Raw genomic sequence first — 16,560 nt, forward strand, 5'->3', positions numbered from 1 at the left:
ATTAATCATTTTAAAATATTCTAATGCTTTTTGATCGAGAATAAATATTAACTGAAAATGGATAAATGGTAGTGCAATGTTAAGGTAAAATATTAGCTGATATTTAAATTTAAATTTTCATGAATGTAGCTTAGTGTTCCAGCTGATAAGCATGTTTTTTTTTTTTTCCTTAATTGGCAGGTTAATGTTCAAGTTGCCTGAGGAGATGGGTTTAATAGCAATTGCTGCTCGACAAACACAAGGGAAAGGTTAGTAAGTTTCCTTCAAGTGCTAATAAATGCATATTGAACATATGGAATAGGATATTTTAATGTCTTAAAGTTGCACTAAAGATACATTATGAGTATTTTTCATAGCAAACTGCAGAATAATAGTGTCCTCTTCTCTTGTTTGAATTGTGGATTTAAATTCAAAACCCAAGTTAACAGAGACCAAAGTAAACATTTTCAGGATGTTTGGTGGCTTTTGCAGAAATGATTTAGTGGTCTTCTAGTTTCTGCCAAAAAGTCTCTGCAGTCCTGCAAACTGCCATCACTATGCATTTAGTGTAATACAAGTCAGACTTCCAAATCAGAACTCCTTTTTTGATTTAACTGGAACAGGACTGATTCTTGACTTGCTCTGAGATAGAGATTTTCTTGAGCCTGCAGGACTGTCTTAAAATGTCACGTGCACGTTCACAATTTTTTGCAAGGATGTACAATCAGGTTCTGCCTTTTTCCTTGGAAGGTGCTACCACTGATTTAAAAGCCACTTTCAGTTTATTAGAAAAACACAATGCCCAGACTAATAAGCTCTTCGGAACATAGATCTACATGAAGATGGTTAACCAGTTTCCAGCTGAAATCTAGCTTGTGTCAAGTTGATTCACAGTTATGGGTGGATTTGTAGACACACACTAAACATCTTCACAAATACCTCTTCACTTCAACAAAACAATATTATCTGGAAAGTGTTTGTAACACAATACCTGGAAAATATTGGAAACAAGTCAATTAGGACATTCTAGGAAACCAAGGAGCAGCATGCACAATAGGACAACCTGCTTGTTTTATTTTTTATGATTTTTGTTTTAAAGTAGAATTTTTGTGTTTTAAAGATTTTTCTTTCAAAATTAGTTTGGAAACTCCTTTACAGGACTTACTGTATGTTCTCAGGTGGGTACAACTAAATCTTTCTCTTATGTGGTTGTCCACATTAACAAAATGATGTGTTTATAAATATTTTTTCCCTGTGTTAAATTTTTTTCTCCCTGTCTCCAGGTCGTGGTGGAAATGTTTGGCTCAGTCCCATGGGTTGTGCACTATCCACTTTACATATCACAATTCCTCTACATTCCAACTTGGGCCAGAGAATTCCTTTTATTCAACACCTAGTGTCCTTGGCAGTGGTAGAGTCAGTTAGAACAATACCAGGATATGAGGTATCTCAATTTAATTAATCTCCATATTTCTATTCCCATTTTCATTAAAATCTGATTTTTGCTATTCTTCTATACATTGAATGACTCAACATTAATACAGTGAACAACAGTAGGAAGTTTAACCTTCACACATACTTGATTATTTTTATATTTTAAGAAATCTTTTATGCATATGATGAATACTGTCTTTTATTGAGATGAGTACACTACTCACACTTCTCTCATTTGATGAAACTTAATATTCAATATTCAGCAGTAAAGAAAATGTCGTTTTTGTTTGTCTAACAATTGAGTTAATTTGTTTTGATTCTGAAGTAGCAGGGGAAGTGAGAGGAAGGAAAAACGAATCTAATTGACAAATCCTTTTCTGTTTTTTTTTGTCAGTGCTTTTTCAGTGATTGCTTTATCCCTTTTAAAGGACTTTTCCAACCCTTGTTTAAGGTTGAAAACTGATTTCTAAGGCAAGAACTTAGGAGTATTGCTCTCAAGAGGGAATCAAGTGTCCTGTCATCAGTATTAAAATGAAGAACCAGTCTTCTTCAGCACCTCATATATCTCCTTTTTAATGTTACCATTTCCTAATATTTGCTAACTATAAAACTTTGGTATTTTACAGAAGTAGTTAACTAAAGCATATGTTTCCTATATTACAGAAAATCAATGACTTATACACATTTACACATGAACTTTATTATAGTGGCACCCAGTAGCTTTGCTGTACTTTAGGGTCTGTCAGCCTTTCTATTAAAACCTTCTAACTTCAGTGCTTCATAACTTGACTATAAAGGCAAAATGCTTCAGGCTAAAATTTACAGTATGAAGTATTTGGCTGGAGTGAATAATTTAACCATTTAAAATGGAAGGGACAAGGGTTAGTTTTACAAAATATGACTCTGACTGGAGAAGGAGTTAATTTAGAAATTGAGGTGGTTTTGCTTCTGTATGCCTACCTGTGTCTTTTCATTTTATTTTATTCCATTCTAGGGGAAGAATGTGACTGGCATACGAAGTATTAATATAAATATAATATGACCTAATGATGCAGATATTGGGATGCCAAACTAATTTGTAGACTTCCTGTATTCCCAGTAGCTTGATGTTACCAAGGCAAAGCTCAATCTCTTTGATAGTAGAGAAACACAAACTAAAAAAATCTTACAGTGTACATAATTGAGAGGATTTAATTCTGTTGTTGTGGTGCCACAACTCATCCTCCCCTCCCCCAGTAAATCAAATACAAGACAGTGGGTTAAAATAATGTGTGTCTGAACTCAAATACATTAAAGCAAGGAAATTCAAAGATTTATCTGGAACTCAAAGCTTAAATTTTCCCTTTGGACTTGAATATTGCATGGCTTTTCTTAGTGTCTGATGAACAAATGTACCACAGCAGCTGAAAACAATGGGCTAATTTAGAAAAGTGGTTTCATTCTTACCTCTGTATTTCCATACCTTCATGGGCGTTTGTCAGAATCTTAATATTACTTTAACACAATTTAATGTGGTTCACTATCCCCAAAATCCACGTCAGGATTTCCATACACAGATATAAAATACATGTGTCTTGGTTTATCAGCCAGTCATTGTTTTTAGGATTCTGTCATGAATGTTTGCAGCTCTAAATAGGCAATGATTGAGGCCTTTGTTCTGGGCTCTCTTTGAGAAAACATGACAGTTCCAATTGTAAGTTTTACTATCAGATGCTAGTGCTGCAAATTCAAACAAGCTTATGTCCTGAGAGTGTTTTACTTTCCCATTCTGAGAACAGCAGAAATTTCACTCTAGTAAAGGAAATTAAGAACATGCTTCATTCCCACTGTGACTTTACCATCGTTTCTTTGACATACTGATAGCTATGCAGAACCTTGTTTTGTGGCAGACAACACAAGTCTTTACTGTGTAGCTTGCATCATTGAAATACCCCATTGGTTGTTCCTCATGCTTGTTAGTGACCTCAGTTGCAGTGCTGGTGTGTGGTGTCTTACAGGTGTACATTTTCCGTAAATAACATCCACCTAGTATATTGCCATTCTTTTGCAGAAAGAATGGAGAGCTCTTCTTTGGTTACTGTCAGAAGTTCTCTTAGCACTGATAATACTGTTTAATTGTGACATACTTTGTATGTCTCAAGAGTCTTCTATAAGACCTTTCACAGTGTGAAGAGTCATTTTCCATAATGAATATGAATTGGTGATTTTCTCTTAGAACGCTTTGATTGCAAAATCAGTATTTCCTGTCCACATATGTATAATGGACTCCTCTCTGGCCTTTAAATCTGCCAGGAAAGTGGACATGAACCCAGGTGCAGTTTTCACACATCCTGTAAAGGGATTTCATAATCTACAATAGGAGGGAATGTGACTCTTGTAGTCCTGGAGCACCTCCCGTAATTTGCCTCTTGGGATACGGTCATACGCAGTTTTTCAAGCTACAGGAAGCACATTTGCTTTCTTTTTGTGTTTAAGTAGTTGGTGCAAGGTTCAGTTCAGTTCTGTAGTTTCAACAAAAACTTCTCTATTGCACTGGAATGGTGTCATAGAGCACAGTTTGTGTTTCCAGCTCCATGGTGTTGCTTGAGCATACCTGCCGAAAGCATGAATGTATTTAGGACGTTACTGAAGTATTTATGTAGCTGTGAACTGGAATTTCTCCTGTCTGCTAAATTTCCTTTCTGAAGTTCAAGATGTCATTGTCTCCTTGCCTGGTTTCTGCAAAGATCCTAAAATCTAGCATTGATGTTATTGTGAATTTTCTCTGATCACTTGCACTTTATCTATAGTTTTCTGCATATGCTGACTCTTGAACAAATCCTTTAAATCCTTACTAGGGCCTAATTAATGAAGTAAGTGAATTCTGTAAAACCTTATGATTTTGACACAATAAGTCTCTAGTACCTTTAGTCCTCCTTTCGGTTGCTCTAAGCCATTATTATCTACCGTTTTTTTTTAACTGAATGGAAACTTTTATCTGACACTTACCAACCTCCTTAGTAGAACATGTAACCATGTTACCATGGCTTTATCAAGTATCACTTGTGGAACGCTTGAAAAGGTTCTTATTGTGAAGAGCTGATAGTATTGCATTCAGTTTGGCAATGAGGTACAGAAAATACAGAATACGGAGTGATAAATGAAGCATGTTCTTATAATAGGTGTCAGAAGGCAAAGTGTTTCTAAATGTTTTTTTTTTTGTTTGTTTCTTTAGGAGATTGACTTGCGAGTAAAATGGCCAAATGATATTTATTACAGTGATCTTATGAAGCTTGGTGGAGTTCTGGTAACCTCTACACTTATTGAAACAACATTTCATATACTTATTGGTAAATGTCTATTTTCAGACTTCTTTCGTTTTTCCAAAAGAAATTTGTTGTTAATGTCTTTACGAGTTCTAATGATCAGAATAAGTAGTGACAGCAGGCAAACAGAAATAAAGCACAGTATTAAATCAAGAGAAAGCACATAAGTAAATGTTTTCGTACATCTTAGTAATTCCATATGCTTGACAAGGAAAACATAAATGCAAGCATCTGGGCTGATGTAGTGGGGTTCAAAGAAAGATCATTACAAGAGGAAGGCGAAATGTCCTCCTTGATGTATTGCAAAAGTAATAGAATGTACTAATTCCGTTTAGTTTTTCTTATTTTTGCAAGCTGAGAAATGGATAAGTAAATGGCATGCCTTTTAAATCAAGAGGAGAGCTGTGTACACATAGTAATGTTTTCATTTCTCCTTTCATCCCTTTTAAATTCATTTGTAACTTGTTTCTGTTGATATCTTTCCAGAAATTGGAATATTGCCAGTGAAGCATCAGCAGATGAATGATTTGATTAATTAATCCCTTTCTTTAGTTCTCAGAAAAAGTCAAACTTGCTAAGTAGCTGGAAAGGCTAGGAGGGCAGGACAAGGAATTGCAGACTTTTTGTTCATTTCTTAGATGAACAGTCTGCCTGGAAGTCTAATTCCTACAAGGTAGCAAGACCTGTTCCAAAAAGGCTGTGAATTCTGGTTGTATTTGGTAAGGAAGATTCTTCCCTTAATAACACAGTTCTGTCACAAGTGCTGTCTAAAAAAGGAATGCACATTCCTTAGCAAGTGTAAAAGATTAAGCAAGATGACAATTTGTTTTATATTTTAAAATAACATGGTAGATCAGTAAAATGTATTGCAAAGAAAATGTGAACCTAACACTATTTGTGTCAAGATACTGTAAATTTTAAGTGCAAGCAAGCAAGCAAGTTGAAATAGTCACCAACTTCTTCTGTGATACATGCCCAGCCATTAAATTTTCTATTTAATTTTTATATCCTCATTTTGTAGATAATCTGCATGTACAGAATGGAATCTTGTGCTGGGACACTAATAAGAGTCTCTCTGTGCCCCATCAACCATTTACTGCTTCCATATGTTTTCCCTGAGCCTGAGGTGATTAATGTAAGAAAAACAAAAATGGATAAAAAACAGTTCATCTTATCAAGTATTTCTTTACACATGATAGATTAGCTTTGTGCATTGACCTGCTTATCATAAGCACCAGAACATTCAAATTCAAATGGAAACTTACTGTATGCATTCTATCTGATGTCCATAAGTGTCATCTTTGTGATGATAGGTCTGAAGTATAAACAAAAACATACATTTTCATTGGCTTTCAATCTTAAAACTTTGCAGCCTAAAGAAAATTATTTTTCATATACTACTGCAAGGATCTTTTCCATCATTTCAGAGATGGCAGTGAGAGCACTAAGGGTGACTTGTGACATCTAACTTCTTGTGTTAGTAGTAGAAGTGAGATCAGTCTTACACAACAGGAAAAGCCAAATGATGCATCTTCTTTCTGTAGTCTTGCAGATTCCTTTCCTAACCTGCTTTTTAGTGCTGATAAAGAGTATTCCATGATGATAAGGATCAAAATTGTAGGTCATCTACATGGCTTCACTGCTTTGAGGAGTGCCTCTTTTGAGAAGAGGTAGGCAAGAAACAAACTTGCCTTTTCGCCTGTACCATGTACTTGAGGCCCCACAAATGGCACAGTTCATGTTCATATTTTTATGAAAAAGCAACAACAACAAAAAATATTTCCTCTTTTTTGTTGGAGGACTTCTGGAAGAGGAGTTGTGCAGAATATTCTTCACTGGTATAAGGGCTAATTTCAGAGCAGATGTAGGTAGCCAAGTATAATTTGGTTGAAAGAGATGGCCAACGTGCTTGACCTGAAGAAACTGTGTCTACTTCAGTGGGCAGCTAAGGCATGGCAAGAGGAGGAGAGCAGTGCATATATGCTCAAGCCAGTACTTGCCCTAGAATTGGAAATTGTGTTAGCCACATCAACACCCCACAAGGTCAGTGCTAAATGATAATTTTTACTCTTCTCACATGGGCAAAAAGAAGATACCTGGGCACCTCATATTTTTCACATTGGCTCTCTACATTATGGACAACAGACTCATTCCTAGATGCTACTACTTCAGCTGAACTCATCGTCTCATTGTGTCTTTCATGTCCATTTCAGTTTTTGGATGTGCCACCAGCAATCTCCATATCTGTACACCTGAGTCTGCAGATGGACTGAAAGGCCATGTTATGTACCCTGACAATAAAAACTGCATCATAATGACCCCTTTCATTCCTTCTTCACTTGTATTATGTTTGAATTTTCTTGTTCTTTCTGAGTTTACATAGTTGAGTTGTGATCTGCTGGCATGGCACATTATTTTTTCCAGTTATTTTTCTTCCTGATAATACATTTCTCTGTCTTTCAGTGGGATTGACATTCTTGGTGTTTAAGTTACTGTAACTTTCTTTTATGCATTTTTTTATGAGTTAGAAGTCAAAAATTTCTTTTGGATGAAAAGATCCTTCTCCTCATAGTTGAATAGAAATTAACTATGTAGATGAATAGTCTCTTATAGCAAACTTACAAAACAGTGCATCTGGACCTTCCAACAGATGGAGGTGCATGATGTCTAAGCTTGATTGACAGGACTGGTGTTTTATCCTAAATATCTGAGGAAAGAAAAGTCCAAATTATTAGGAGAAAAAAAATAAACAGGTAATACAATATATTTCTTTACATCCCTCAAAGCCTGTTTCAGCAGGCTGCAAAAAAGGTCCCAAGAGCCACATTTAAATCAGAAAGGCGTTCTGCCAACATTATTCTAGCTGGAGAAATCTCAGCGAGAGACTTGAGGCTTCTAAAGGATATGCTGTGGTAAAATAGATTAAGCAAACTGGAGACTAGCACAGCAAACTTTAATCTTCTGGGCTTTTCACAGAGAACCAAACAAGGCTTCTCAGCTGAGTAACAAAGCATAATTTTCAGAAAATGAAATCAGCTTACTGCAGTAAACAGAAAGTAATCTTAATTACATTTTAGCCTGAATGGTAAAACTCCATGTGAAAGTATCATTGATCAATGATTTGCTCTCAGTTAGCTGTCAACTTACGGTAAGTAAAAGAATTTCTTTGATGTTATACAAATTACCACTTAACATCTTCCTAAACTTTATGATAAGGTAGTCTTCTGTTGAAAGATCTGTGCTGGATTTCCTTCTACAGTTTTGAGGAGATACTTTTAAGGACAATAAACAAATAAACTCTGCATTGTAACTTGTAATTGTGCAAGTAGGGAGATTTAGAGGTATAAAAGACTGAAGAAATACTGGTAAAATCCTCGGAGATAATATTTATTAGTTGACTGAAGTACAAACTTTTTGATGGTTACAGAATATTCATAGTTACAGATCCTATCCTATTCTTTTGGTTTGTCTTCTTCAGGCTTTGGATTTAATGTGAATAACAGCAACCCCACCATATGCATCAATGACCTCATCACAAAATTTAATAAGGAAGAGGGGACAAATCTGAAGGCTTTAACTGCAGACTGCCTTATTGCAAGAACTGTAACTGTGCTAGAGAGGCTTATAGATATTTTTCAGGAGAAAGGGCCCAATGGAGTTCTTCCTCGTTACTACAAGTACTGGGTACACAGGTGAGCATAATGTTCTCCAACTTTCTTTTTAGAGGTAACTCATGGTTGTTTTGTCTTCCATTTTATGCATTCTACTAGACTGCCTTTAAAACTGGTGACTTAATTGAAGTGCATTCCCAAGTAGGATGTGATCCTGTAGGTAAAACAGCACATAGTAAAATTAATGGACTAGGATAGGTTAAAGAATGTATCTAGGTATTTAACATGTATAATTTAAAACAATTGGAAATTTAGAGTAGTTTTGATTTATGTAGTTAACAGTGAAGCTGCTGTACTCGTGGTCTTTTGGTCTTTTACCAAAATTGAAAAAAAACAAACAAAAAAAAAAACCTGTTAATTCCTCAGAAAGAAATTAAAGCTGAAAGACGTTCTCTGTAAAGGAGCTGTGAAGTGAGAAGCAATAATATGCTACTAGACAGTAGTCCTCTAAGTTATATTTCAATTGTTTGTGTAATGAATTAATTCTGTCTGGTTTTCATTATTTGCAGTGGTAAGCAGGTTCGTCTCCACAATGAGGAGGGCCCCTTGGCATGGATAGTTGGGATTGATGATTATGGATTCCTTCAAGTTCATGAAGAAGGCAAAGGTGTAGAGTCTGTGCATCCGGATGGCAACTCTTTTGACATGCTGAAAAATCTCATAATTCCAAAGCATTAGTAGTTATCAGAGTTCACAACGCAAAAGGAGGTTCTTTGCTATTCAGTACCAAGTAGTTAAACTTGTGTAGAGGTGGGAAGGGTGTTTGATGGCTTGTTGTTTTTTTTCCTATATCTGATCTCTTTATTCTTTGAGATGGATAACTTCAACTGTTTATGAAGAGTTAATTATCATTTTGATGAAGGTGTTTATTCTTCTGTATCGTCTTAAAAACTCATCTATGTTGCCATTCTTCATAAGCATCTATTCTTTAAAAAGACTCTTATTTCAAAGGAATACTGTGCTATGAACAGAACTTTTTCTTCAATTACTCACCATATTTGAGAAACTGAAGTGGCTAAATATTTTGTTTTCAGGTGTCTGTGTTTTTGTTGTGCTTTAACACAATGAAATACAATATTTACATTTTTAAGATGTTGTGTTAAATAGATTCTGTTTTCTGCACTGTCTGCAGTGAAATCATCTAGATGAGCTCATCACATATTTCTGAATTACCTGGCTTAACGCTGTATTTAGATTCAGGTCTAAGTAGAACCTTGCTGACTTGGTTCTTCTCCAAGTTAACCTGTACAACAGTTTACGTACTGTGCTTTGGTCACAGGTCTACAACTCTGTTATTGTTGCCTTAAGTTTTTGGAGAGTCTTCCATCAATTCATAAGAACTATGGTTGGTTATGCCAATTAATTTTCAACCTTCTCTTCTTAGCCAATTAGATCTAAGCAGATCATCTCATATCTCCTTTGAATCAGTGTTCCAAAAGGCTGCAAGATTAAACCACTGGAGGTCATGACTACAGTAGCTTCTTATTTCAATACTCTTATACAGGTTTTAAGTGCAACAGTAATTCCATTGTTGTCCCACTCTTAGGATCCCTGCTGCAACCACTCTGTTGGAAATGATAAAGCATTCAGTTACTTGTGTCCAAATTCTCTTCCATTGCTTCTGTGTTCACCAATCTCTTTCCCAAAGCAGGCATCTGTTTTTTTCTGCTAACCACTGAGAACAAGAGGTTTGAGATCTGCTGGCTAGGAGATAGCTTGCTTTTGGGGCTGGCTGCATCGTTCTGGATTAGGTGCAGCAGATTGGTCATGATTGGAAAGCATCGTGAGGTAGGCATGTGGGAACTCCTGTGTGATAGGCAGCTTATCAGGTTTCTCTCCTGTGCCAGATGACTTCACATTTTGTCTGCCCACAGAGTGCTTCAAATGGTTCTCTCAAATGAGGAGTTTATCATAGGCGTGATGTGGTTGGCTTCATTTCCTCAAGTAGGCAGCACTAATTATTATGTACCTTGTCCCTACTAAAGATAAATCAGCCAGATTGGTTTCCACAAAGCACTTCTGTATACCAGCCAGAAATGGGTTTTTTAGGTTAAAGTTCACCTCATAAACAATCTGAACTTGTTAGTAGATTGTTTCAGTTACAAAGCCAAGAAGTCTTAAAGCAAAGAAGCTAGTCTGTAATGGTAATTTAGAGTAATCCTCACATATTAGGTTTTGGGTGGTTTGGCAACAAGTGCTAGAAATTAAGTTGTCCCTCTCACACTTGGGATTTTACGCTCCATATTGCAGTATATTAGTGTTTGTGCCTGGTCGTCTGTCCCCTGCTGTTTTGTTTCCCCTTGTGGTCTGTGACATACAAGCCTGCACACCAATATTTCATAGAATTGTACAGGAGAGTGTTAACAGCTGCTAACTGGCTAAGTTAAAATGATGCACAAGAACACCGATTTTTACTTTTTCCCCCAGATGTTTAAAAACTGCTTTGGGCTGTTAATTTTTGGCAGCTACCTTTATTTTAGAGTCAAATATTGATGCGCATTATAATAAAATGAAATGTAAATCTGAGTTAACAAAGTTTTTAAAAGAACCCATTTGTATATACGCATGTATAGTATATGTGTGTGTGTGTGCGTATACACACAACTTCCTTGTATGTTTTCATTTCTCTTCTACCTTTTCCTTCCTAGCTGTGGAAAGCATAGTTCTGTTACTGGTTTTTGACCATAGAATTTTAAAAAACTTTAGATCTGTGTCTCAAAGTGTCTGTTTTGTTGCAGTAGAGTGTGCCAGTAGGAAACTCTCTTGACATCGTTTGTATTACAAATAGACAGATGAGTGGCTGTAGAGATTACTTTAAATGACCAAGCCATTCATTGCTTCTTTACAACACACTCTTCCCTACTCTGGGTGAAGGGACTTTGAAACAATGGTGGGGAAAAATACACAGCACGTTCCTGTAGGAAGGACAGAATAGAGTACTTGCAAAACTTCACTTAGCTGATCAAGTGCTGAGCAGAAAGCAGACGTATTTTCAGCAGTAAAATGCAACGTTTCATGATTGCTATCATTCCAACTTGGTTTTCTTCATATTCTTTGCAGAGAAAAGCATGTTTTATTCTTGCTTTGTGTTTTAAGACTATTCCAAAGTAAGTCTGCATTGGGAAGAAACTTAGCATTGAACTTCCTTTTTGGAAGTGAGAACTATCTGCTTTGGATTTGTCAGAGCATTGGTAGGTGGTGTGGGGATACTGCTTTGCCTCTACTTTTTAGTGACCTCTTCATGTGTGTCTACAGCTACCTTCTGTCTTGGGAAGTGGCCTTGAGTTGCATGAAGTGTTTCTTACAGACCTGACCTTTCCTTCAGAACAACCAAAGAATTTCACAAAGAAAATCTGTGCTACAGAGAGCACTGGAATAAGGCCATTCTGACTAGCAGCTGTTAATGTCAGGAAAGCCCATGAACCTTCCTATGCCACACTCATCCCCAGATATCTACGGTTCACAGCCACTGATCGTACTCTTTTTATGACAAACTTGTTGCATCGTGAAAATAACAGTATTTTTCTAGGAACATCATTTTTAGTGTTGTTCTTTACATAAGGCAGACAAATGTGGTGTTGTGTTGTCTTAGAACACAGATATGGAGAGACTCAGGCACATCTGGACTTTGAAGTAATGCACTGAAAATGTTTAATTTTATTAAAATGTAGAACATTTTGTCAGTTGTGAAGCTGTTATATCTTGATGAAGTACTCTCAAAAAACATTTAGTATGGTGTCTGTATTTCTGTGACTACCTTTTTTTTTTTTCCCCTCTCAGACTGTTACACCTTTTCTCATCACACATTGTGAAAATATCTGTAGAGGTGTGTTCACAGAATCACAGAATTGTAGGGGTTGGAAGGGACCTCCAGAGATCACGGAGTCCAGCCCCCTGCCAAAGCAGCTCCCTAGCCCAGGTTGCACAGGTAGGCGTCCAGGCGGGTCTGGAACGTCTCCAGAGAAGGAGACTCCACCACCTCTCTGTGCAGCTGTGCCACTGCTCCGTCACTGCACTGGGAAGGAGTTCCCATGCACATTCGTGCAGAACTTCCTATGCTTCAGGGAGACTTCTGCAGTGCGAGCTGAGCATGTTGCATTTGGAACTTTGCATTCGTAACGAATACGCAGGTTGCATCCCTGCAGGACCAAAGCTGTTTCCAAAGATTTGAAAAAGGAATAACGTACTTAACATGTAACAGTTCAAGCAACGCATCTCACTTTGATTAAAGGTTATATAAGATTTCAGAGCTTTTTTAAAATCTGTCCAGCAAATATAATATACTTCAAGGGCTATTATCTAGAAATAATATTTAAGTATTTAATCCTTTATGCTGCTGTTCAATTGTTCAACGTGTCTATTTGTTTAATTTTCTTTTTGCTTTTTCTGATGCAGCTACAAGACTTCACAAGTCTAAAAAATTACTCATTGCAGCTGCTCTGGAATAGACAATTGCTATATAAATGTTTTCTGAAATACAGCTTAATAGCTGTCATGGAAAAGATCTGTGCTACCAACAACTGATGGATTCCTGGGGGGAAATGCCCTGATAAAGCCATTTGCATGCATAAGATGTGGCAGTGATGCACATCACTGATAAGTCAGCAAAGAAATTCAATCTGGGCTAAGGTAAGAACTGAGGTCAAAAAACGGTGGCATGCAGCAGACTGGCACCATGTAGCAATTAATTGATTAAAAGAACTGCAGGGAAGAATTAAAAACTGATGCTGTATGTGAATATCTTGCATTAAAGTGTTTTGTTAGCGATTGTGTGTTATTTTCAGTCCTCCAAGACTCTTCCTTTAGAATGCAATGCAGCTTGAATAGGATACGCCAGATAATTGTATTTTGTAAGATATTAAAAGTTTAATTAATTGTCAAATTGAAATAAATTTTCAGATATACAGTGTGAAGCCCTGTGTTTTGTGGTGAAAAAGAAATCAAACTCGCTTTTCCTTTGGCTACAGGACTTTATTATTATTTTAATGGTTTTGTTTTACATAATAAATAAGCAAAAATGCTTTACATTTTTAGAGAATACATATATAATTCTGAGCATTAATAGATTGTTTGGTTTGCGTGCTTTTTCTCCTACATTTGCCAAATAGCTCATATCTGCATCATATAAAAAAAGCAAAACCTAATTTTCAGGAAAAAAAAATGAAATAATAAAATTATCTCTATGTTAATTTTGAATTATGACTGAAATGATGAAAAAATCCTTTGTGTTATGTTTCGTGGCTTTTAGAGACAAGTACTAATATTCTGGTAGATATCCCATTCAGAAAAAAAGCAGCCTTTCTGCTTTGTCTCAGTGAGATAGGCTCAAATTTTACACCTACAGTCCAATGTACTCAATTTCATTAAATTACTGAAATGCCCGTTAGAAATGATGTGACTACTGTCACCCAGAGAGAAGTCTGTTCCCGTACCACCTTATTTACATTTCACTGTTTCTATTAATAGGAGAAAAACTTTTGAGACATCAGTATGGGAGTCATGTCATCAACCTTATGTTTTAGTAAAATATTGCCCCTCTCAACTCTCTTTCTCTCTTCCATTCCACATGTACTTGCTATAGGCCTGCCTTCCCCTGAGATGTACCATCCTGTCAAGTTGCACGGTAGAGACATCTCTGATAGAAGTATCTATACTGGCTCACATAAGTACAGTAGAGAGAAATTTGAGCATTTTTGTAATGTATCCCAATTCCCACTCCACTTCTGTGACATAATTTCTTCCAATTAGTAAAAGCATTGCCACTCCCAGTGGCTGCATGGCATTCTGCAGCTTTAAGTGTACTGTGATCATCTGCAGTTTGACTGACTGAAAGTCAGTGTCTGAACTCATACTTTTCTCTCGATACAATTTGCTCACATTCCGGCTGTGAATCCACAATTGCTGTTTCAATTTTGGAATGGCAGGAAAAACGTTTCAAACATTTGCTTTTTTAATCACAGATCTTTTCTTAAATCTACGATGCGTGAATGCATCTACGATATGTGAACGCATAATCAAGTTGTTCTTTCCTAACAGGGTAAATTCGTGTATTCAAATCTCACATACTGTAAAATGTCTGTGGGAGGGTGATGGAACACCTCCTTTACTCGAGATTGTTGAATAAAGCCTGAAAGTGTGAATAACAAGGTAGAGGCTGGAAAAATATGTTGTGGCATTTTAATGAAAAATATCAGTGGAGGTGTGTTAACTGAACCCTAATTTGTATGCTCCTGAAAACATGTTTTTGTAATGAGAAATACTTAGAAGAACGGGAAAATGCAGCAGATTGACTTTGTGTACAGCAATGCCACTAATGAGGTATTGGGAGACATGCATTATGAAGGAGTTGTACATCAAGTTTCTTTTTAATGATGCAGACAATGTTAGTTTCTCCTTAATAGGGCATGGCTTTAATTTAAGAAAATTAACATACAAGTCTTAGCATCATTGTACCTTTTAAGAAGCTGAGTGTGTTCATTACAAACACTGACTGGGAAGGCCGTTAAAGAAAACCACTTTAAAGCCAGCTCATGTCTCAACAATTCATAAAATCAGAATGATAATAACATTCACACATAACATTTCTACAGCTTTGCCACATTCGCCAGCCCAAGAGTGAAGGAGTGCAATTAAACTGAAGGTGTCGATTTGGTTTCGCTCATTTTATGTTGTTGCTAAAAAGTCAGTGTTCTGGTAGCGACAGATCTGGTATTTCTGATCATATTTATCATGAAAGATATCTTTCATACTTTTTTTAGTAAATGAAGTCAGATGACTGAATTTCCAAGTGAACATGAATTCAACTTCATAATAAAGGTTTCTCTGTTAAACTTTTAATCAAAAGCAATAAAAATACTGAAAATCATTTTCAGATGTGTTAGAAGTATTTTTGTTTACTCGTAGCAATAAATATTCATACATACAAAGAGGTGACTGATTATTTTTGCTGCACGTAGAAGATGGAGGGCGTGTAATTAAGAGAGTGTGTATTTCATTTCATTTTCCTCTGACAAGGTGCAATCCATGAGCAAGTATTTTTCCATATTGCACAAGCCAGGTAAGTATTTTCTTTAGCAAAGATCTCTTTCTAGAGCGTCTAATAGGAGAGAGAAAGCTTCTAAAATGTAAACTTGAATTGGGTGAAGAAGTGGAGCTAAATATAGCTGACTCAGATCTACATTAGCCTTCAGTGTTGCTATTTACACCTATTATGTGGGAAGCGTTCACTGTTTTGTCAAAAGCACATGAAGACTGTTTGGGGAAGTGATAGAAAGACAAACTGGACAGAACCATCAGTAAAACATTCACAGATCCATACGTCTCCTTAATTCCCAGTTTGTAAACTTTACAGAGAAGTGAAAAAAGAGGGATTCTATTCCTAGTAGGCTGGACAACATTTAATGTATGGCATATGCCTTCTTCCTGCTAGTTCATTGGACTAACCAAGACATGTGCAAAGTGTCCACTTCAAAACACTGAGGTACCCTGCTCTACTTCCAGTGCAATCTTGCTTCTTGTGGTTGTGCAATGACTTTGGACTTTCCTTACTCAGATTGTCCATTGACATAAATTGTGAAGCGCACGAATCAGTCAAATAATGAATCTTACCTTTGTGTTGACGATGAGATTTATGCCCAGTGTGTTAAAAGCTGATCTTTTCCAAATTCAGAAGGCTACAAATAATTATAAAATCCTGCTTAAATGTTCATTTATTCCCTTGGCAATAAAGAGAACATTTCTGGTGCTAAGATTAAGATGTTATTTTGATTACCTGGTTTGAAAACCAGCATGGCCTTGCCCCAAAATATTGAGCAAAATACACTTTTCAGAAGTTTCTTTTTCTTATTTCAGTGTTTTTATTGGGGAATATCTTTAGCTCCTGCTATGTGATTTGTGCCAATTCGACATGATGAGACCTGTAACCTTTTAATACATACCTTTTCATGTATTAATTTGTCACAATATCATTACTCGTTAGGATTAAATGGTGGTAGTAAAGATTTCTGAGTACTGAAAAAAAACATTTGAAGAATTAATAAATAAGCATGGTCCAAACTTAGATCTGTTTGGTTAGTACAACTGTATTACGGATGCTAAAAATCACCACTCTTTAAACAAAGTTCATTTGTCAGGACATGTAACAGACAGGTGGGTAGCTGATGTAGGGTTTC

The 16,560-nt window shown here is 36.3% G+C and overlaps 1 protein-coding gene across 1 annotated transcript in view; it reads left to right on the top strand.

Annotated features, from left to right (window-relative positions):
- The window catches only part of HLCS (holocarboxylase synthetase), a 109,194-nt gene extending 98,912 nt beyond the window's left edge, over positions 1 to 10,282 (top strand). Inside the window, exons 7-11 of the mRNA XM_065741747.1 lie at positions 181 to 248; positions 1,263 to 1,423; positions 4,628 to 4,742; positions 8,197 to 8,410; positions 8,899 to 10,282. Of these exons, the coding sequence (XP_065597819.1) occupies positions 181 to 248; positions 1,263 to 1,423; positions 4,628 to 4,742; positions 8,197 to 8,410; positions 8,899 to 9,067 (727 nt within the window). The 3' untranslated portion in view covers positions 9,068 to 10,282. The remainder of the gene's footprint in view (positions 1 to 180; positions 249 to 1,262; positions 1,424 to 4,627; positions 4,743 to 8,196; positions 8,411 to 8,898) is intronic.
- The last annotated feature ends 6,278 nt before the right edge of the window (positions 10,283 to 16,560 follow it).

The sequence above is a fragment of the Cyrtonyx montezumae genome, unplaced genomic scaffold (assembly GCF_038088225.1).
Source record: "Cyrtonyx montezumae isolate F1298 unplaced genomic scaffold, pur_monq_1.0 scaffold_3, whole genome shotgun sequence".
Classification (NCBI taxonomy): domain Eukaryota; kingdom Metazoa; phylum Chordata; class Aves; order Galliformes; family Odontophoridae; genus Cyrtonyx; species Cyrtonyx montezumae.